General features: G+C 40.2%; 2 protein-coding genes across 7 annotated transcripts in view; one reads left to right on the top strand and one right to left on the bottom strand.

The window, feature by feature from the left end:
• Positions 1-23: 23 nt before the first annotated feature.
• Positions 24-22046, bottom strand: UFSP2 (UFM1 specific peptidase 2). 3 transcript variants are annotated; one of them, XM_070253163.1, is made up of 13 exons: positions 21812-21883; positions 21086-21181; positions 19125-19203; positions 15771-15954; positions 15601-15667; positions 12969-13126; positions 12385-12577; positions 10909-11055; positions 6336-6500; positions 6007-6131; positions 4511-4587; positions 3480-3604; positions 24-187 (listed from the first exon to the last, which is right to left on the bottom strand). In XM_070253163.1, exons 2-13 carry the CDS (start codon positions 21161-21163, stop codon positions 101-103), a joined length of 1485 nt encoding a protein of 494 aa, XP_070109264.1. In that variant the 5' UTR covers positions 21164-21181; positions 21812-21883; the 3' UTR covers positions 24-100. The 3 variants fall into 3 exon arrangements, with proteins under 3 accessions (XP_070109264.1, XP_070109265.1, XP_005606440.3); XM_070253164.1 differs by having other exon boundaries at positions 21086-21264; positions 21812-21881; XM_005606383.4 differs by lacking the exon at positions 21086-21181 and having other exon boundaries at positions 21812-22046.
• Positions 21893-23157, top strand: part of CFAP96 (cilia and flagella associated protein 96) — a 15320-nt gene continuing 14055 nt past the window's right edge. Inside the window, exon 1 of one of the 4 annotated variants that reach the window (XM_070253171.1) lies at positions 21893-22017. The gene's annotated coding sequence lies outside the window, so the exon portion shown is untranslated. Of the gene's footprint in view, positions 22332-23157 lie in introns of all 4 variants that reach the window. The other 3 variants (XM_001916303.5, XM_005606379.4, XM_023630945.2) reach the window with 3 other exon arrangements.

Here is a 23157-nt window from a genome sequence, read left to right as displayed (position 1 = left end):
AACCATCAAACTAGACTCAGGAATTAATTTGAAATTAAACTTTTTCTTTATTAACAAATTTATAATACAACTTTATTACAGTCTCTGAGTCCAAGATATTTTAAATAATATTTGGTCGCTGGGGAAGACATAAGTTATAGTAAGCATCCTTGTTCCAAAAGTCTGGGCCCTTCCATCCACACCAGCCCTAGATTGGGAAAAGGGAAAGCAAAGTTACAGGACTACGTGATCAAAATTGTGACATTTTACAATCCTGCTCTGTCAGCAGGATCTTGAAATAAGACTCTACATACCCATATAATTCAAAGATTTGAATTCCTATAAAGCATAGAAAAGTATCTTATTTGGGTCCATTTCAGAGAGAATTTTAAAAAATTTTAATTCTATAGTATTTAATTATAGAAATTATAAAAAAGAGAAAGCTTCCTTATGGTAATTGTTCCCCCAAATACCACATTTTATTGATTCTAAGATGTACAGCTTTACAGTTCCAGCAGCCGAGGGCATGTGAGAGTTTAACTGGCTGTCTGTTTCTCTTAGTCCACAGCCGTAAAACGCACTGTGCAGTGGCGTCTTAGCTACGAGGAAACAGGGCAGTAAGAAACTGGAGCACTGCCCCTTGTGTTGCAATCTATGCCCTTGATTTTCCTCAGCCTGGAATCATTCCCTTTTCCATTCCTCATATCAGTAGTAACCCTTTTCCCCAGCACAAAATTACTTTCAAATAAAATCTTATGTGAATATAAAAATTTATCACATTTCTTGTAGGGCCATTGATTTCTTTTCAAGGCCCAGCCAGCGACTCGGGTGTGTGACATCGTTCTGAAGTGAAATGCTCTCTTTGTGAAATACCTGTGAGGAGGCTGGCCAGGACTCTGGAAATACCACCGAGTGGCCTTCTTCCTGGCCCTAGCTAACTGGGAAGAAACTGCTGGGGATTCTGGCAGGGACCTCGAGTCAGAGTTCCCAGTCCCTACAGAAGATAGTGTGTTGGCTGTTTTCACTGTGGAGGTGGGAGGGTTGAGAAGAGATGCTCTTTCATTTTTTCATTTTCCTTTTTCTAATTGCAAAAATAAGATACACATTGTAAAAATTCAAAGGGGATGGAAGTAAAACATAAAATAAATCCTGCACCAGTCCTACTCCCCCGCCCCCAGGTAACCACCCTTAAGTTTGGTTTATGGTCTTTGAGACCTGTCTCTATAGATAAATAAGCTGCTTTTTAGTATCTAATTTTTTCAGCAAAACTTTCTCTAATAAATTTAATATTCTAAAATCTGTTTTCTTAAATAGAAAAAAAGGCTTATATTATCTCTCTTTTAATCTCTGTGTGATCCTTTCACACGGGTAGGCCTTCTCCAGGTAACTAGACTCAATTGTTTTTAAGAGAAGTGGGTAGAGAGGGCACCAAAGCCAGAGACTGATGGCAGTAGATGGGGGCCACGCTGCCTGCCTTTGAGGTGAGTGCCTGGGACCTCCCCACGGAGGTGAAGAGAGGCCAGGCGGAGGCAGAACTCTCCATGGCCCCTGCCACAGACTGAATGTTTGTGTCCCTCCAAAATTCGTATGTTGAAGCCTGGTCCCCAATGTCATGGTATTTGGGGCTGGGGCCTTTGGGAGGTGACAAGGTTGTGAGGGTGGAGCCCTCGTGAATGGGATTAGTGTCCTCATTAAAGAGGCCCCAGAAAGCTCCTTCATCCCTTCCACCGTGTGAAGAAGTGAAAAAGACTGCCCTCTGGGACCCAGGCCGTGGATCCTGGATTTCCCAGCCTCCAGGACTGTGTGAGAGGGGAATTTCTGTTGTGTAGCCACTCAGCATATGGTACTCTGTTACAGCAGCCCTGGTGGGCTAAGTCAGCACCCTAGATTCTTGAGTCAAGTGAGGGTCAACAGTCCTACTGATGGCCAGGCCTTGGCTTCATGGTTTCTTATGTGTGCTCATAGAGCAAAGGGCTTTGTGCAGTTGCAAAGTTCTACAGAAATATAACTAGCAAAGGAGAGCGCAGTTCTCAGAGAAAGTCACCCGGAACTATGCCTTACTCTAGCTAACTGCTCCAGAAAACCCCCTCTAGATAATTCCATCTAGTGCAAAGTCCCACAAGCAAGCCAGAAAGAAAGAATTTTATTATCTCTATCTTGCCTCTAATTAAAATAATTAAGGCTTGCTTCTGTGCCTGGCTCAGATGACGACCCTTCTGGAGTTAGCTCCTGCCCACCCCTCCAGCCACACCTCTTCACCAGCTCTAGTATTGTGAAAACTCCCATAGTGCCTGGCTTTCCTTTCCCTGGCTCTCAGTGGTCCCCCTACAGGATCAGCCTTGTAAATTCCACCTTAGCTGCCATATTTTTTCTTGGGGTCCTTTCCACACTCTCCTTCTCTGTCCTACACTAGACTGACAGCTCCTTCAAGACCTTTTTTAACACCCTAGTGCTTAGGACAGTGGATGGCACATATCAGGCACTTAGTGAATGCTGACTGAATGAGCACTTTGCTACAGAAAGAGAGTAAATATTGCTCCTATTTTCAATAAGATAACAGGTGCCAGCCAAAAACGTTTCATAGAGTAAAAAGTCCAAATGCCTTGAAAGAGAAAAGCAGGGAGAAAAACACCTGAAATTTTAAGAACACCTTTATAACCTGTTCGTATTCACAGATACTCTTATCATTAGCAAAAGACTTTACTAACCTGGGGCTGTAAGAGTGCCGCTACACACACATTCAAGTACTTTACGTCCTAAAACATCTCATCCTTAGGACTTTAGTAACCTAACGTAGTTACATTCTTTTCAACCTGTGAAAACATCTCACCAATGAATGTCAGCGTTAAACCAGCCAATTCCCCAGGAATGCTGCTTTTAAAAAAGTGACCTAATTAAACCATAACTTCAAAGTTCAGAGAAACCTTTTTATTGGTACTGATATTGACGTAAGTAATAAAATGATAAAAATGAAAGATAGTGGGTAACAGGATATGTTGTCATTATGACTAATAATTATGATTTAATTTATACCTCCTTTAGCTGACATTATAAGCATAACAAATGTCTCAAATTCAAATCCTTTATAGAATGAGATTAAGTTCTATGTAAACAAATTAAAAGTGGTCTAGCCTCCATAATGTCCAGCATACTGCACAGCTCTTTTTGGTTCATTCTAAAATTATAAAGGGTTATATATTCCTCTCTCCCATTTCAAGGCATTGGTAAACCTCCATACATTTGTTTGTGCAAAGCTGTAAAATCTCGAAAGGAATAGATTCCTTTGTGTTCCACTGTTAAGTTCAATAACTGAGGAAGTCTTCCGTTCCCTCTTTTCCTCCCTACCCAGAGAGAGTCCTCATCCCAGCCTTAGAATACCTCCTGGGAGTGAGGATCCCCGCCTCGGTTTCTAATCTGTCTTTCTGTTAACAGCCAGTTGGCTATCCTTTGGTTCTGGGCTCTTTGCCTTGTATCTAAATTCATGTTAAACAGACACTTACCTTTTCCAAGATAACTTGCAAATCTTCAGCGCCTGTATAATGCGGATCTAAAATCAGAAACTTTATCTGCCCTGTAATCTCATTCCACGCAACTCCTAGTATCGTGTGGGCCAAAACTCCTCCTCCTACAGAAAGGAAGTACCAAATATGAGAGGGCACATAGTAACGTCAACTTCCCGTTCAATTTCAATTTCACAAGACTACTTTCCTATTGACTGATCTAACACAGCATTAAAAGTGACTAGCCTACATTGTAAAAGACCACAAACAATATCAAATATACTCTGAAAAGATAAAATTACATCTTTAAGATAGAAAAGATACAATCCTATCTATGACCATATGAGGTCTATATTCCACTGCCCTATCCATGGAATGACCTAATCTGGATGTAGAAAGGGCCACAGGGGGTCTAAACTCCTCCCTGCAGGGTACCATCACTGTGCTGTGGCACTCTGCTCTGCGTGCCTCCAGGGGCACAGTGCACCCCCTCCTTCGTTCCTTCAGATATCCTGCTGAAATCTGCCTGCCTGCCTGCCTTACACTCCAGTCTCAGCTTGCCTTCTGTCATCAGAGGACAAGTCTCATTCCTCACAGAATCGAGAATCTTTAGATTAGTTAATATCTAGAGCAGTTAATCCAATCCTCTTATTTTACAAATAAAGCCCAGAGAGGTTAAGCAGTTTGCATGATGTCACACAGCTGGCCAAGTTAGGGACAGAGACATGACTTATGATGCTCAGTTGAGTGATTGTCGCCTCTTTTCCTTACTGCTCTCAACTCTTTAAATATTCGAACAGTTATTTCTCTTCTTAGCCTTTACTTCTGGTTACTATAATCTTTTTTTTGTAATTTTCTTCCTGCCTTGGAAATTTTAAAATAAATATCCAGAGGTCATATGAATGGTATAAAAGCTAGTTCTAAAATATTTAAAAATGACTGATTTTATGTGACATTAAGCATTTACATTAACGACAAGTCTACATGCCCTCCACTCCACCCAGAGAACCCAGGACGGCCCAAGCTCTTACCGATCATCACTGGGGTCCCTTCGCTCTGGAAATGGTTGGCCAGCTCCCGCCCTTGAGAGGCCATTTCAGAGCCTTGGCTGGAAAGAAACCATTTTCTATCAGAAGGACTATTTCTAACAATAGGGTCAAATAATGAGCTTGGGAACCAATGTTTTCTACCTTGTTTGGTTATTGAAAAAAACACAGTATAAATTTAAATCAAATTAAGTGGTAGGGAACTGACTGAGAGGGCAATTTAAAGCAACACAACCCTGTAAATACTGAAGGTCGCTAAACGTGCCAGGAAAGAAGCACGAAGACCTGTGGTCTCCGCTTCTGGAACTGCACAAAGGAGGCCGTGGATCTCTAACATGAGACTGAAAGTGGCCACCCTGATGCCCAGGGGCTCTGCTGGGTGGGCTGATTGTCAGAAGAATGAGTGTTAAGTCCTGGGCTCTTGTCTGCTGGCCATCAGACTCGGGGTCCATAGTTCCTCCTTTCAGTTGGCACCAATACCCGCCCGTCTACATAACAAAGATTCCAGCAGTAAAAGACGATGTCCATGAAGCCAGTGTGAAAACTGCAAAATGTTTTCAAGTACAACGCATTATCTCTGGGGAATTTTCAATGTCCTGTGCAATTTATACTTTTGAGAAGAGAAGGAAAGATGGATAGATGAAGGATGAAGGGAGATATTTTTTTAGAATGGAGGTGCCACATGGTGCTAAACCTTAGCTCTTGCTTAGTAAGGAATGTACAAATAATGTTTAATGTGCCAGAACTTTCACTTTTTAGTCACCATATGCTTCACTACTTAATCTGTCATTTATCTGTTCGCACTGACCTCCACAGCCAATCCAAACTGCAATTGTGAAATCAGCTGTATTAAAGCATTTGGACACATAAAGATAACGTCACTGTATTTATCAGAGTGGTTGTAACAGAAAATGAATTTAAAACACAAGCTCATAAATAAGGAGCAAGCTAGTTATGGTCATAGAAATCAATCTAATTCATATTTGCTCACATTTTGATGTTGGAATCATGGTTAAATGCTATTGGAAAAAATGAAATGAATATATTATTCAAACACATTATTAGCTTATTAACATCTTACAAATAAAAAGAGCAGGAGGTAGATGAAAAGGTCAGTCATAGATCAACAATTGCTTTTCTCCTTTCAAGACTTTGTAAAGACTTGGGCATAAAAAGCTTGATTTTCTATAACTCCACTCAAAGTTGACATACTTCCAAGTTTTTCTCTTCTAGGCTAAAATTAGGTCTAGGCCACACAAGTATGTATCACAAAGTTCACTCACAAACCCAAAAGTCTTCTAAAAAATAACCAAAAAAATTTAGGATTAAAAAAATGAGATTTATAAAGCAGTGAGGCAACATGGAGGAAGAGGAAGGAGTGAAAACAAATGTGGGGAAAAGATAAATCATTTTTCTCTTATTTTAATAAAATGACAAACTTGCTTTGAAATGCTTTCTCTAGTTTCCTAAAGCGTCCTTACCTGACAAACAGTATTTTTGAAGTTACCCCAATCAATTGGTTCAGCACCAGCTGTACCTCGATCGATCCGATCCACTGCCGAGATCCGACAAATGTCGCTGGTTTGTCCCCCGCATCAACTAGAGCCTGTATGTGTTTAAAAATACCACAAAATCCATATGCAAGACAAACATTAAAAGTTACATTGAGGGCCTTTTCCCTGATTACCAGTATAATTTTTTCTTTCAAAACAGAACTAAGTCTGTACCTATGAGGTAATAATTATTAAAGGTATATTAAGGGCTAATGAAAGGTACAATTGCTTATCATTTAAAACGGCATGCTCTGTACCTGCTGAATTTCTCTGTGTGTTGGAATGGATCTCTCGGTGTAGCCCTGGTGTCTGAACCAAGAGCAGATAGTCTGCAGAGATCGATAAGCACAGCCCCAGCCACTGTCATCCATCCGATCCTGCATATAATGATGATAACCGTATATGCCCTGGACCACATAAACCTGTATAAAGAGAAGAATATAGTAAGTTATTCACTTAAGATAGAGGCACATATTCTACACATATACTCAAGTCAAGTTAACTGCTCTCAGAGCTAGAACGTTAATTTAGTTCCTTATGAAAATGCCTTCAGAGAACTACAGCTGAACAGTATACCCTCTTAGCATTTCATTAAATGTTTGAAGTCCTTACCAAAGGCTATAAGGCCTGGCAAGTCCTGCCTTCCGGCCTCCTCTCCAGCTTCATCTCCTACCACTTTCCGCTGTTGCTCGCTCTGCTTTAGGTTCAGAAGTGCCAGGGGCGGTCTGATCTCAGAGCCTTAGGTTCTCTCTGCGTGGAACACTCTCACTTCCCTGGGGTCTCTATTCAAATGTCAGAGGCCTTCCCTGGCCATCCACCCTAAGAATGGCATACTCCCTGACTACCCACCCCCTGCCCTGACTGTCACTCTCTATCTTGCTTTATTATTTTTTTTATTTTTCAAAGCACTTAACACTACTTACACATTACTTATTATTACTTTTTAAATATCTGCCCCCCACTAATATGTGTGCTCAGTAGCATGTACTGTGTCTTATTTATTTCTGAGCGCAAGCTTTTACAATGGGCCGGCTAACATTAATAGTCAATAAATGTTTGCTGAATAAATGAATGAATGAAGGAAGGAAGTAATAAAGGAATGAACAAACGAAGGGTCCATTTAATGGGACATATGACAAATGTTTCTGCAATTCTGTAAACCTGCCATGATTACAGCCCAGGTGTGCTACTTAAAGATCCTTAAAGAAGGGCCAACATCATACACATTCTTTCCTGTAGTATAATGTTAAGAGTATACACATCTTTTTTGACAAACTGGTATTATTATTTTTAAAAAATGAGGTAAGAAGAGTCATGAACAAATACGCAACAATTAGAGAATATATACTCTTGTCAAGCACACATATAAAATTTATAACTAGACCATTGTGGTAGGCTGAAAAATGGTCCCCAAAGGCTATCTACATCCGAAACCCTGGAACCCGTGGATGTTACCTTATATGGTTCAAAAAAAAAAAAAGAAAAAAGGGGTCTTTGCCGATGTGATTCAATTAAGCATCTTAAGATGAACAATTTTCCTGGACTCTCCAGGTGGCCCTGAATGCAACCACAAGTATCCTGATAAGAGAGGGGAATTTGAGACAGAAGAGAAGGCAACGCCCTTGCGGAGGCAGAGACAGGAGCCAAGGAACACAGGCCAAGGAACACGCGCCGCCAGAGGCTGGAAGAGGCAAGGAAGGGACTCTCCCTAAGAGCCTTGGGAGGGGGCGTGGCCCTGCCGACACCTTGACTTCAGCCCAGTGGTCTGATTTCAGACTGCGGCCTCCAGAACCGTGAGAGAATACATTCTCGTAGTTTTAAGCCCACCAACTTTGTGCTTGTTGTAGCATCCATAGGAAACGAATACAAGTCTCAATAAATTTCAGAGTCTGGATCACAGAGAAATTGTTTCTGACCAGTAGGCAAAAGAGTCATAAATCAGTATGTATATGAATGAATGAATGAATGAATAAATTTTAATATATTTGGACATTAAAAAATACTTCTAAATAACACATGGATTAAAGAAAAATCATAATAGAAATGTAAAGATACTTAGAAGTGAATAAAACTAAAATACTTCAAATTAAAACCTCTGAAAGCAGCACTTTGCTTGAAATTTAAAACCTTAAATTAGAAAATAAAAAAGATTAACAATAACATAAGTATATCCAACTTAAGAAGTTAGAAGAAAAACAAGTCAAAGAAAGTAAAAAAGTAAAAATTAATGAAGTAGAATACAAAAGCTACAATAGAGAGGGGTCAACAAAGCCAAAAGTTAAAAAAAAAGGGGGGGAGCTATAAAAATGATATGAAGAATGAACAAGAAAACATTTCTACAACTACAGTGGAGATTAAAACCTAGGTAAATATATAACTTAAAATGAAAAAGTCCTGTAACCATTAACAAAATTAAATCTGTTATTAAAAATCTTCCCACAAAGAAAATGCTAACCCCAGATTGTTACATAGGAGAGTTGTAACAAATGATCAAGGAAAGATCATGTCAATCTTATATAAACTCCTCTAGGAAATTTAAACAAGAGAGAATACTCCCAAGTCTTTCAATGAGCCAGCCTACTACTGACACAAAAACAAAATAAGAAAAGTATGAGAAAAGAAAATTATAAGCCAGTATCATTCATGAACACATATGCAAAAATCTTAAAATATTAACAAACTAAATCCAGCAGAGAATAAAAAATAATAATGATTCATAACTGAACTAGGCTTATCCCATGAATGCAGATCTATTCCTGTTTGGAGATTTGCGCTGAAGTATTTAGGGGTGTAAATAGCATGATGTCTGCAATTTTCTTTGACATGGCTCAAGGGGAAAAGAGAGGAGAAATGAAGCAAATCTAGCAAAAGGCTGACAATTGCTGCACATATGTAACAAGAGACATGTACAGGAATGTTCATCGCAGGGCTGTCTAAATGGCAAAATACCTGGGAAAAATCATACAAAGGCATATTATACTGCAATAAAGATAACTACAGTTAGACACAATACCATGGATAAATCTTAAATACAGAATATTGAGGGAAAAGGTGAGTTATTGAAGACCACATACAGAATGACACCATTTTTATAAAACTCAAAATCAAGCAACACTAAAAGCTACATTGTTGAGGGAATATATGTACATATGGTGAAACAATTAAGAAAAGGAAGTGAACGATGAACATAAAACTCAGTCTAACAGCTCCCCTTGGGGTGTGGGGGAGGCAAGAGTGGATGAGGAAGGAACACACAGGCAGACCAGTATTGTTCTACTTACGCTGAGTAGGGAGCTCTCCAGTACTCATTTCCTTACTATGCTTTATAATTCACATATATGTTATAGGTACATATCAAATATTACAAATATTTAAAAAATACATAAATGCTTCTTCCATCTCTGTAATAGAGATAACGAACCCATTTCATTGTCAAAAATCAATCAACCTGTATTCACTACTTCTGAGTGTCCAGGCACTTTTTAAGGAATTATTAAGAATTAAAAACAAATATAAGAAACAAGAGCTACCCTACAAGAGTTCCAAATAGAGTCTAGGAGAGAAAACATTTATGTAATAATCTACTAGAAAACCATCAAGAGTTACATTGTTTGTTAGAGACTCTAAGTTTTTTATTTCCATTCTGATTCTATGGCTGTGACAGAGCAAGATTTTTAACCAGGAATAGATCTCTCAAGATTTCCTCCCATATAAGCAAACTAAGCGATACCATTTAACATCACTGAGAAGGTGACTAAAGACTCATTGGCGTCCATGTGATGGTGAGCGCCCAGCCAGGGCCTGTACACGGGAAGCTGGTGTGCCCGCAGCTCTTGCAGATGGAACTGGGGTCCCGCAAGCACTGTGATGGCTGCAACCAGAGTGGGCTCCTACCTCCTCCAGAGTAGACTATATCATATACTCATTTCTAATTCTTAAAATCTCCTTACAAAGCACCTGGAGACTTGGCAGGTCCTCAAGAAATGCCATGAAAAGATGGACAATCACGTTTCCTCTCTGGGGAATTTGAATTGAGAGGTGTGGATTGAATCAGGCAGTGAGGAGCTGGGAATGAAGCTGGAGAGATGCATCCAATGGGCAGCTATGAGGAAGAGCAGGAAAAGTTACAGACAAGCTGAAACAAGGAGGAAACAGAAGATGTGAGGCTGAGAAAGGACAGAAGAGGGACAGGCCAGTTAGGATCGAAAGCATACACACAGGAAGCAGCAGCAGTGCCATCGAGGAGTCGGTGCAGGCCTGAGACTGAGGCAGCTGCCACTCCCAGGGCGGGTTTGTTCGTTCTAAGAGGCCGAGCTGTCCAAGTCTTCCTATTCTCGGATGCCCGTGAGACCCTTTCCTCCCAGCCTGCGTGCATCCTTAAAGGGACCCTTCCCCACACTCCACCAAGCCCTCTTACTGGAGCCACCTTGAGCAAGGATCCACCCCTGGCAACTAGCTACATGCTGCACAGGAAACATGCTGTTGTACCTTGTTAGACTTCTGCTACAGCGTGTTCTGGGTAGAATATGCCCTTAATCAGCATGATTTCTCAGGTTGAGAATGAAAAAAAATGGGACAAGCCTTTAAAGAAAATAGGGAATGTAATTTAGTAAGAGCAATGTGGTACACTCTCTCTATTCTTAACCTTTGGAGACCATTGTGAATTACTGCTCCATTAAGCAATGATTATGAAAAGAAACAGGTGGTAAGTCATGTTTTAGGGATGACAGACATTATGAATTAATCCTTACAACTTCCACTGGGTACAAACAAAACACAAGTCATGACATTAATGATCAGTTGATTCCCATAAGTAATTATTAAACTCACCATACCAGTCTCTATGTTAGGTGGATTGAGGTAAACATGTGGGTTTCTAATGTAACCATCTTTGTAGGGTTCGTCTGGAAAGTGATAAGCATTAGACCTTCTGAAATAAGGTCTGTCATGAGGCAGATTGAAGAGATCATGTAACTCCTAAATGAAATGAGAATTAATAGAAAAGAGACAAAATTTAAATGATTTAGATTCCTAGCCAATAAATAAACTCAAAATACAGAGAAAAAACACAGAAAATTAACTATATATTGGTGATAAAATTATCAAACACACCTATGATTTAATTTACTAAGGCCAAAGAGGATGAGATTCAACTAAAACCAAATAAGATTTATTTTTGTTTATCTATGCATATGGATAGAAACTGGAAGGCAACATAGAAAAATGAAAATAATTTGTTAGAGTGAGAGAACTGAGATAATTGAAAATTATTTATTATAACAGTCGGTTAAAGTACATCCAGGCTAAAGACTGGTTTTGAAACAGCCTTGTCCGCGAGTAAATTATAATTAATGATATAACTATATCAAAGTATTCTGAAAAACCATGCTTAGAGTACTTAACAAATATAAGGGGTAAAGATTAAATTACAGAGCAGAAATTGGTGGTATGAAACCAGCCAATGTGACATCAAAATAAAAATGCACATACATGTTTAAAATGCAAACTATTCCCAATTATATGAAAATCCATAACAGTTACTTCGAAAAGTCTGACATCTGTTTTCGGATCTCCCATGTATTCTAGCAGTGTGAACGGGATCATCAGCTCTGCAGCTGCTGCCTCTGCACATCAGTTCGTCTGGCACTTGGAGAGAGGTACAGAGGGTTACAGTACTACACCTCTTCTCAGGGACAGAGACCAGGAAGATGCTCCCAGGGCAGAATCTGACAGCTGCCAGGCAAGGCCACACGTCAAAAGCACGCACTCCAAAACCAGTCATTTTGCCAATAAATCTCATTTCTTTGAATGCTAATCATGTTTTCTTCAAAAATGTCTCTAATAAAACCCAAATAACCCTGGGAGTTGGGGGATGGAGTATTACTATAAATTCTAATTAGAATGAGCATAAATCCTAATTTTCCTTCCCTAACTGTAAACTTGTCTCTTTCACAAATCTGGAGGTAATGGAAGGGGAAAGGAATTGCTAACACTCATCAGCTGCTTTAGGCATGTAAGCATCTTTTCATTTTTATATTTCATGATGGAAAAATTTCAGAGAACATATTAATCACTGTGAGCATATGAAATTAAAATGTTCCATATGGTTTAGCATAATACTTTTTCATTAGTAATACTTGAAAAAAGAAGTTATATGAGAACAGAAATTACATAATATGTAAAATAAATAGTGTTTCCATACTTTTATATTAAATTACAAAATAATTTACATTATTAGAAATATATAATTAAATATGAAACGAATGATAGTCCTATTTGTTCTAAGAGTAAATAAATTCGTTTTACCTTTCTATAGGCCTGCAGCTGACCATCTGGAATTCCTGATGGATATGAAATTGTTACAAGATTTTTTCCCCCTGGTAATAAAAAGTGCAATGGTTCAGGGACCACAATAGATGTTCCTTTCATATATTTCAAAATGCACTTTTCCATATCAGTTAGTTGATTATGAATTGCATCAACTAGAAGTTTACGAACTCTGTGGAGGGAAATATTCGAGTGCATTAACAAAAGTTATAGTGGGTATGAGAAATCAAAGTGTAGACTTGATATATCCCAAATGTAATAAAAACAACTTGATTGGACCAGGTTTATTTAAGGAAGTCTAAATTATGCAAAGTTAAATAAACTGTATATTTCCTCTGTGTACATTAGGAGAAAACGCTATAGGTTTTTCATACTACCCTACTTCCTCCAAACAAACACTTAATTTCTAGATGACTCTTAGTTTAACATAAACAAGGAGTAAATCCTAGTAAAACCAACAACAACAACCCTGGATGTGCCTGTACGATATTTAAAAATGGGCTGTGATTACGTTGGGGAGGAGTCCTCATTTAAATGTGGCACTAGTATTACAAAATACTTACTTTCCCCACGTTTCTTCTGGAGCAACAGATAGAACTGCATCGACGGGTAAAGTCATACTAACATAGTGGTGTCCTGCGCTTTCTCTTTCAATGATGGGGGTTACGGCTGCCAGAGACGTTGACATTTCCAGCATAAGATCTATATTTACTATTTGATGCTATAAAGATAAACAGTAATAGTCAACTTATAGCACACTGGACGCTAAATATAAGAGGTAAGTAAAAGGACTTTTTAAGGACCATATAAAGCCATATTATGGTACATTGTTTAAAAGCATAAATCTTATTTAAAAAAAATTCTTCTCCGCTTGAAAATAATCTGAAGAGAGGTGGAGAGTTGTGGGGAGTGAAGATGAAATCAGACTGACCATGTATTGATAACGTTAAAGCTGGTATAGGTTCACCAGGGTTCATTATATTATTCTCTCTACTTTTGTACAGACTTAAATTAAAAAAAGAAATCAGATGAACAAGATACAATAACCACACACCAAAGGGACCTTTAACCATATATTATGACTATATACCCCTGGTCTAAAGACATCAAGAACTATAAACAAATACGGAACTCTATTAGGAGGTTTGATTTTGACAGTGGTATGGAACAACAACTCTGAAAATACCTCCTGTATACCGAATGAATTTAGCAAAATACTGAGGATACTGGAAGCCAGGTTTCTCCCTGGGAAAAGGTTAGGAATTGTGTGAGACTCACCCAGAATTGTAGGTATAGTTTACACAGATAAATATGAACATATGTGTTATATATGTGTGTGTGTGTATATGAATAGTATGTACATATAGATGTGGAGAAATGGCTGATTCCTGAGCAGGAATAGGAAAGTCCATAACGTGCCTGGAAGAAAGTAGGAAGTACTCAAAAATACAGTGTCAAAAGGACACTGGAGCACACTTGAAGGACTTTCTATTGGCCAAACTTTGGAAAATGTAAGCACCAAAATAGCTAACGATAATAACAGACTGTAAATCATCGCATAAAGTAAGAACCCATGCTACCATGCGGATAATAAACATACACAGGAAAGAGGAAAAGCCCCTCCTCATAATACAGTCATGTAGAAGGAGAGGAGAGACTCAGAAAAGTCGCCACTTTGCACCCTTCAGATTCATGTTGATTGCGGCAAACATCGTCAATTGATGCTAGAAGTGGTGGGTAAAAATTGGATGAGGAATAGGAAATATACACATTGTCTCAAACTATCTTCCCACAAGATACTTAGTAATTACGAGGGAAAAAATAGTACCCTCACAGTGGACAAAACTGGTGGGTAGCACCTTAAGTAAGTGATAAAAGTGACCATCACCAATACGAGGAACTGACTGACAGCACGCGCCTCTCTAATACGATGTGCTGTGGAGAAGGACATGACACTTCCTCTGCGGTGTTCCTACCAATGACCCACGACCTGAATCCAATCACGAGGAAGCCTGAAACAGACCCACACTGAGGGACACGCTACAAAATAACTGAGCTGTCCTCCTCAAAATGTCAGGCTCCAACTACTGGTAATTCTCAAATTATTATCTGCAGCCCATGATTTTTTTGTACACTCCACATTTGTAGATGTCACAGCTCACGTGGCTACCTCACTGGTGTCTCAAATATAGTATGACCAAAACTGACCTCATGTCTTCCCATCTTCCATCTTTATCCAAGCAAGAAACTGGTCAACCCACATCCGGTTGTTTCCAAGCATCTTCCACTTTATCCCCTGACTCTCTCTTGTATCCTTTCCCTCCTCTCTAGTACCGTGGCTGCTGGTTTAGTGAGGCTTCTCCTGAGGTCCCTGCCCATCTCTCCACCCTCACATCCAGCCTATTTTCCCAGCCTGGAAAATCACCACAGTCGTACTAATTTTGTACAACTTCCTGCCTTGCAAAAGTAACTCTATTTTTTATCTCCAGTATCTGGCAAAGTTTGTGGCACATGGCAGGCAGGTACTCAGTAGTATTGGTTCAGAAATTTCAACAGAATCAAAACAGTGCGAAGAAAAGTAAATAATTTCTTATTTCATATCTCACACAGCCTATACGTCACTGTCATGTTTGAGATTGATTTCTTTTTATTTATTTTTAAATAGTCTGTAAATGTACTGAAGCTGTTTTATTTTTGTGGGAGCAAAGAAAGCATCTAGAAAATCCTTTTAAGATATGTATTATAATGGGACAAAAGTTATCTATGTAAAACAGAGATATAACCTCTGGCAAGCCATTCGATCTTTCTGGACCTCAATAATCTGATCTGTAAAAAATAAGAAAGTTAAGAGGCAGCCTGGTGGCATAGCAGTTAAGTTCGCACACTCAACTTCGGCGGCTCAGGGTTTGCTGGTTTGGATCCCAGGTGTGGACCTACACACCACTTATCAAGCCATGTTGTGGCAGGCATCCCACATACAAAGTAGAGGAAGACGGGCATGGATGTTAGCTCAGGGCCAATCTTCCTGAGCAAAAAGCGAAGGATTGACGGTGGATGTTAGCTCAGGGCTAATTTTCTTCCAAAAAAAAAAAAAGAAGGAAAGAAAGTTGGACTGAATAATCTGTAAGATCTCACTTGACTCCAAATTCAAGGATTTACAATGTTTCCCACTAAGAAGACAGGTGAGCTGCTTACCAGATCTGGTAACTTTTTGTCTTTCTTCCTCATGAATTTTCGTTTTGTATCTTCTTCTTGTTCAACTCTAAATTTTTAACACACAAAGATGTTTATACTATAAAACAACTATGTATACACTATGAAATGACATTCTAAAAACACTTCTAGCAATCTTGAAACATACTCACTGAATAAAGCGCAGTATGTTCTTACAGGCAGAGCTATCAGTCAGTTCTCCCGGGATGGTGTTGACGTCGCTGTTAGGCCATATATACACTGAGCTGTGGCAAATTCTGAACACAAGTGCATTTGAGGAAAGTTTGGTTGACAGGTCACTCAACACATGTTTTAGCGCTTTCTTGATAAAAATTTCTAAATTAAAAGAATATAAATAGAAGTTAATAATAAAAATTTTAAACTTTTCTACATGAATGCTTCCACACACACAAAAGTAAAGCAGAGTAAAACTGACTCCCAAATATCCATTTCCCAGATTCAATAATTCTAAAAAATTCTTTGCCTTTCTTTTTTTAAAAAATTGAGATAAAATTCACAGACTATAAAGTTCAGATTTTTGGGGCTGAGCTGTGGCTGAGTGGTTAAGTTCATGCGCTCTGGTTCGGTGGCCCAGGGTTTCACTGGCTGGGATCCTGGACATGGACATGGCACTGCTCATCAGGCCATGCTGAGGTGGCATCCCACATAGCACAACCAGAGGCACTCACAAGTAGAATATACAACCATGTACTAGGGGGCTTTGGGGAGAAGAAGAAGAAGTAAAAAAAAGATTGGTAACAGATGTTAGCTCAGGTGCCAATCTTAAAAAAAAAAGTCAGATTTTTAACATGTACAGTTCAGCTGCTTTGATTATATTCACAAGGTTTTACAATCATCATGAATTCTAGAACATTTTCACCACCCCAAAAGAAACCCTGTACCTATCAGTGGTTACTCCCCATTTCCCCTACACCTACCTACGGCAATAACTAATCTACTTTTTGTCTCCATAATAGATTCGGCTATTCTGGACCCTTCATATAAATGCAGTCACACATTATATGGCCTTTTGTGTCTGGCTTCTTTCACTCAGCATAATATTTCAAGATTCATCCATGTTATGAATTCATCCACAGCATGAATCAGTACTTCATTCCTTTTTATGGCTGAATAACATTCCATGGTATGGATGTAACACATTTTGTTTAGCCATTCATAAGTTGATACACATTTGGGTTGTTTCCACTTACTGGCTATCATGAACATGCTGCTATGAACATTTGTGCACATTACTGTGTGGACATATGTTTTCAGTTCTCTTAGCCGATCCCCTAGGAGCAGCATTGCTGGGTCACAGGGTAACTCTATGTTTAACTTTTCGAGGAACTGCCAAAAACTGTTTTCCAAAGCAGCTGGACTATTTTACATTCCCACCAGGAGTGTATGAGGATCCCACTTAGTTTCAAAATACCGTATTAAATTATAGCAATTAAACTGTAGAATGAAATATAAATTTCTCTGTAGTTCTTTTTCTCCTTGGACTATACCCCACTAAGACTATACAACTACAGCTCTGTGTTCTACAGTCACAGGGGTCTTTTTCTGTGTGATACGTCATCAACCTGCTATTTGTCTGACTTCATTTTCAGCGATTCCCTTTTAATTTAACAGAATTTTTGAATATGTAAAACATTTTTATGGTTCCAAAGTCAAAACTACATAAGAAGATGTATTTGAAGAAGAAGACTTTAACTACTTGTCCTAGCTTTATACTCTTAAATCTAAACTGATTTAACCTTGTGGTTCAAATACTTATTTAACTATCACATTGATGTCTCGAAAAATAAATACCTTGGTTGTGGTAGAGAAAAGATTACTTATAATAAAACAGATTTTAGAACATCTTGATACATTTCAGAAAGCTGAATTTAAAGATTTTCAGCTGCACTACAAAAGACAAACATAATTCCTGGATTACCTTCTGTTTATCCCTGAAGGACCATGAGGAAAAGTTTATCTAAAAAACTGTGATGTCTTTACACTTAAGCACCTCGTTTCTCTGTATTTTCTTGTTAATGATTCCCTTCACTGAGTGTTGGGAAGTTTGTTACAGGAGGAAGAATACAATCAAGTCAGAAGACAAGCTCGAGTGTATTAATTAGGTGAAAACTATCTGCAGTACTAGTTTACATTTGATATCACACCATTACATCTATCGATTAGTGGATTCATTACACTGTGCATTAAGTTCATAGCAAAGTACATCTTCAATTTCTATTAAGTTGTGAAATGTAAGGCTTTATCCACGTGAGTAACATATTAGGGAACACCCACCCTTTACTGACAAGATAGGCCTGAAAATGAGTTTGATGTAGTCCTTGTAAAATGGTTCTCATCTTGATGGCACGGTAGAATCACCTAGAAAGCTTACTGATGCCTGGCTCTCTGTCCCAGAGACTTACTTTCATTGGTCTGGGAGTGCGGATTGGAAGGTGGATCAAGATTGAGAACAATATTTTAATCTGAAGGGATGGATCAGAAAGAACATTCTGCATTCTCTCCCTTCCTATTTCCACAGGGCCAGTAAACGACGGCCAGCGGGTGATTTCCTTCAAGGAACTTTGGCACTTTTCATGATTGAGTTCATTTATTATCAAGGTGTTAACTATCATCCTTCAGAGATATTAAAATTCTCCAATCCTGACCACCCTCCCCTCAGTTTCAGACTCAAAATTACCAAATGCCTGTTGGGAATTTGTGCTTGATATACTTGATATACTCTGGCATCTCAAGTGAAACAAATCTCAAATACAACTCCACATCTTCCTCCTCTGATATTCTTGTTTGTTTGTTTGTTTTGTTTTTGGTGAGGAAGATTGGCCCTGAGCTAACATCTGTGCCAATCTTCCTCCATTTTGCATGTGGGATTGCGACCACAGCAAGGCTTGACGAGCGGTGTGTAGGTCTGCGCCTAAGATCTGAACCCACGACCCCTGGGCCACTGAAGCAGAGGCACAAACTTAACCACTGTGCCACCAGGCCAACCCCTCCTCTGCTACTCTTTACCTCAGTTGTGGCAGCAGCCCAAGTCAGAAACAGGAAGATGCCCTAGAATTTGTTTTACACAAACCCTGCTGCGTTTTCTCCCACAGAGTCCAAACCGAGGTAACATTCAAGAGAGTGGCTCTGGAGCCTCAGGGTTACGTACAGTTGCAAGTCTGCAATGGACAAACCTGGATGTGTCATTTACTTTGTGCTCATTGCGGATATTTACATTTATTGTGACAATTTTCTGCGAGAGGGCAGTAAAGTTTCTTAAGGAAGGGGACATCTTTTTCTCATTTGCACAGAGGAGCCTCATGGGCCAGTGGTGGTGCTGGAACACAGAGTCTAAGTTTAAATCCAATTTATATAACTCACTAACTATATGATCTTAGTTTAATTATCTTCTCTCTCAATCTGTTTCATTTGCAAAATGGAGAGGATCTTGGTATATTTCAGCATCAATTTTATAATAAAAAAGGAGAGCTTTTTGGCAGACCTACCATTAGCAGTAGCCAGCTGAAAAGCCAGATCGAGGCCTCCTCTTACTCTGAAGAGTATATCCATAGTCTCTGAAATCACCTAAGACAAAGAAAAGCAAAATTCCATTGTAAAACAAGACAAACTCACTGGCACTCACCGGCGTATAAATTAGAATCTAACTGAGTTTAGGTTAAGGCCTTAATTAACCTTGACTCTTCAAATTATTTCAAGAGTTAACTCCTTGTTTTATGGAGAAAAACAAAACAAATACCCTAAATTCTAAATCAGGGACTCTCGACCTTTGTTCCACATTAAAATACTGATACCTGGGCTGCACTGCCCGAGATCCTGATTAATTGGCGTGAGGAGGATCTAGGCACAGGGATGTTTAAAAGGGTCCCAGGCCCCTGCTCGCTATGCTAGTGATTCTAACGGTAAAAGGGTGAGGGCCACTGCTCTAAGACAATATTTTTAATTATAGTCTTAACAACGGGTTTAACAATGACACAATAACATCAATGGTAAAGAACTAGTTGAAGAATGGGACATTACGTTAAACCCAATATGATAACACTTGGTGGTGGAGACAATGAGGGGAAACTAATACACCACTAATGGTGGGAGTATGAACCGTAGAATTTCTCAGGGGGCAATGTGGCAATAAGAATCAAAAGTCTTATATTCACATTCTTGGCCCAGTGATTCTGCATTTAGAAATTTAGTCTAAGGAAATCTGCAAAACATACCAAGATCCAGGAATAAGAATGTTAACCTAAATGTCAATAATAAGAGATTGGTTAAATAGTTATGAATATTATACAGCCATGAAAAATCATCCTTTAGAAGAATAGTTAACAGCATACAAAAATGCTTGCAACTTATAAAGGGAAAAAAGCACTTGTAAAATGGAACCTAATAGCAATTCTTAATTTGGGTCCATATGCTGAATTTCAGGTAGTTGATGTGACAAATGACATGGGTCATTTTGCTATAGGGGTGGGGAGGGGAGGAAACAGGAAGTGAATCTCTGGGAAGAGGTTTCAAAGATTTCATCAGATTCTGAAAATATATCCCAACAGGATGAAGAACCACACTACACAGTAAGAATCTGATTTTGAAATAAATGAATAAGTACTAACATTTAAGGAGTTCTTAAACTGTAAAAGGGACTGTGCTAAATGAGTGGACATAAATTAACTCTGATCCTCAGAACATTATGAAGTAGGTACCATTACTATTTTTCTGACTTACAAATCCTTTGTCACATTTTTTTAAGGGTGACTGCTTTTGCCCTAATTCTATTTCTGGGAATTTATTCTAAGGAAGTAATCAAGAAAGTTCAGGACACATTTAGTTTCAATGTCGTCCACTTATCATCCTGTTGTTCATCATAGCAAAAAAAAAAAAAAAATTGGAAACCACCGAAACAGCTATCAATAAGAAGCTGGTTAAACAAAGAACGATACTACCATAAAAAAGACTATGCACCCATATGAATAAAAAATATTTAATGACAATGAAAGATACTGAAGAAGATAAAAGACAGGGAAGAGCAAATTTAACTGTAAATTCCTGTATGATTTTGCATCATTTAATCACTCCAGTCTTTTGTACTCTTCTGTAAAATTGGAAAAATATACAACTTCAAAGGTTGTTGTGAAGATTCCATAAAAGATCATATGTGAAAGCACTAGAATCTCCCTAGACTTTGGAATTGAGATTCTCTCTGAAGAAATAACATTTAAGCTGAGCTCTGAAGGGTAAGTAGGTATGAGTAGGAATGATCCCAAAGGAACGATGAGGGTGCAGGTGGAAGAGCCCATCCAGGCAGGGGCACAGACTGGTGAAGGCCGGCTTCAAAGCCCCCTTAAGAGACTAGCGCAGATGGTTAGATCTGACGGTGACAATGACAAGGATGGAAAGAGCAGAGAGAGCGACAAGACATGGCCGTTTAGAAGTAGAGTCCATAAGACTTGCTTACTGAGAGTTGAGAAGTGGGAGATGTCAAGGATGACTTCCCAGGTTTTGGCATGCACAGCAGGGTGGATGGTGGTGCCATTTACTGACATGGAGATCACTGGAGGAAGAGCAGGTGCGGGACGAGGGGAGGTGGAAATGATGAGTCAGTTTTGAACCTTCTGAGTCCGAAGAACCTATCAGCTATCCAGGTGGAGGTACAGTTAGTAAATATGTGAATCTGGAGCTCAAAATAAAGGCCCAAGCTGGAGATACAAACCTGAGAGAAAGATTAGTGTGCAAAGAAAAGTATCCCTGAAGAACAACCCATGTAAGACAGGGATCGGAGGACCTGGCTGAGCAATTACACAGGAGGGAAACCAGGGCAGTGTGACATCACGGGGGCCAAGGGAATGGAGTATTTGATGAAAGTTACTTATATCTTTCCTAGGTCCAATCTTCATCAAAACTTTCAAAAACGCCGAATAATCCCTCGTTCTCAAAATGCATTCACAAGGAGGCCCGGAGCGGATCAAACGCGGCCGAGATGGTGGGCTCAGGTTGTGCGGGGCAGTTTCCTCGGGCCCTAGCGGGAACGGGCCGAGGATAAGGCGGCCCAGCCCACGGAGGGACAGCTGCCGCCGTGGGCCCCGCAGGACCAGTTCCTTTCAAAGGCTGAGGAGCTGTACTCCTGGCGGCTACTGAAGCCCGAGGGGACACGCGGGGGTCGGTGGCGAGCAGAGGTACTCACCATGTCTGCGACGTGGCGATGACAGACGCGCTGACGTCCGCTCCCGGGCTCAGGAAGCTGGCCCGGAAGTGGCGTCATCGAGGGGGCGGGGCATGGGAAGAGAGACTACAACTCCCAACATGCCCCGCCGCGTACGTCATGGGGCGTACCACACTACATCTCCTCTCGGATGGGTAACGGGGCGGGAAGCAGAAGACTGATTTTCGGTAAATTCTATTGGTTGAGTCACTCGTATCCTGCGGAGCCTCGTAAATCCGTCTGTGTGGTCCTCGATGCGGACTGGAACTCTCCATGTATCCTGCGTAGCGTACTTGGAATGGATTCTCCCGTACCCCAGGCGACGCGCCACAATAAACAGGGGCGGTGCGCGGGCCGTGCAGAGGCCTCTCGTGGCGGCGCCCCGCGCGGAATCGTGGCACGAGCGTGACTCGTAGGTCCCGTGGCTGCTTCAGCTGAGTTCATCCGGACTGGCCGTGGGACCCTCTGATCTCGGTAGTCGGGCTGGGTGCCCTTCTGAGAGGTGATTTGGTCCTCTTGGTCGCCAGGTGGCGCTTTAGATACCTGCCTACTCCGATCCTCCGTTTCCCTAATGGGAAATCCTTTGCCCCATCACCTCAGCCGAAGTTTTCTGCCCCTCCATCACCGCCCACGGCGCTTTATCCGTGCCTTTCAAGGGAACTTGCCATCTTGTGTTGTCCTTAATTCCATTCTTGTCTACTAGATTGTAAGCTCTCTGGGGGTAGGATCGATGCCTTTTAAGGTCTCAGTTTTCCTAGCTTCTACCAGCGAGCTTTACCCAGAGGAGGGGTTTGCAAAGTATCTGTTAAATATGTGAATGAATGATTTTGCAAACGTTGCTCAAGAAAAGTTAAGTAGTGGAAAAATTCAAAGCAAGAACTTCTGTTCTTTCTTTTCTTGCCTCCTTCCCTCTGTCTGTGGCTCGCTTGGTTGTGTGCCAGACGCTGCGCAAACACTGGGAATACTGTGGTGAGGAAGAACCCAACTCATACCACGGTTCCGGCCTTCCTGCAGCCCACAGTTTAGTGGGGGAAACAGCTCTTAATTAAAGGATCTCTGCACGGTGAATGTAAAATGATAACCCATTCAATAACCATGATGAGGGCTTGGAAGGAGAGGTACATACCGCTATGATAGAGGGAATTAACCAAGTGATGGATGAGCTAAACAATCCGAAGGATTATGTTAATTGGGGGAACAAGAGGGGTCGGCACAGTGAAGTACCAGCCTAAAGTGAAACAGCATGTGCCATGGTCCTGTGGCTGGAGACAGCCCCATCAGAACTGGAAGAACACAAATGGGGCCCATGTGCCAGGGTGGGGATCCCT

Source organism: Equus caballus, chromosome 27, assembly GCF_041296265.1.
Source record: "Equus caballus isolate H_3958 breed thoroughbred chromosome 27, TB-T2T, whole genome shotgun sequence".
NCBI lineage: Eukaryota > Metazoa > Chordata > Mammalia > Perissodactyla > Equidae > Equus > Equus caballus.
This window is presented reverse-complemented; position numbering and strand designations above follow the sequence as displayed.

What these genes read in the sequence shown, in the direction of transcription:
- UFSP2 (XM_005606383.4), bottom strand. Translation starts at nt 21,889, where the DNA reads ATGACGCCACTTCCGGGCCAGCTTCCTGAGCCCGGGAGCGGACGTCAG. An exon ending in CCAGAAGAAACGTGGGGAAA is followed by an intron (nt 12,578 to 12,968) that starts GTAAGTATTTTG and finishes TTCCCTCCACAG; the next exon opens with AGTTCGTAAACTTCTAGTTG. An exon ending in CACACAGAGAAATTCAGCAG is followed by an intron (nt 6,132 to 6,335) that starts GTACAGAGCATG and finishes AAACACATACAG; the next exon opens with GCTCTAGTTGATGCGGGGGA.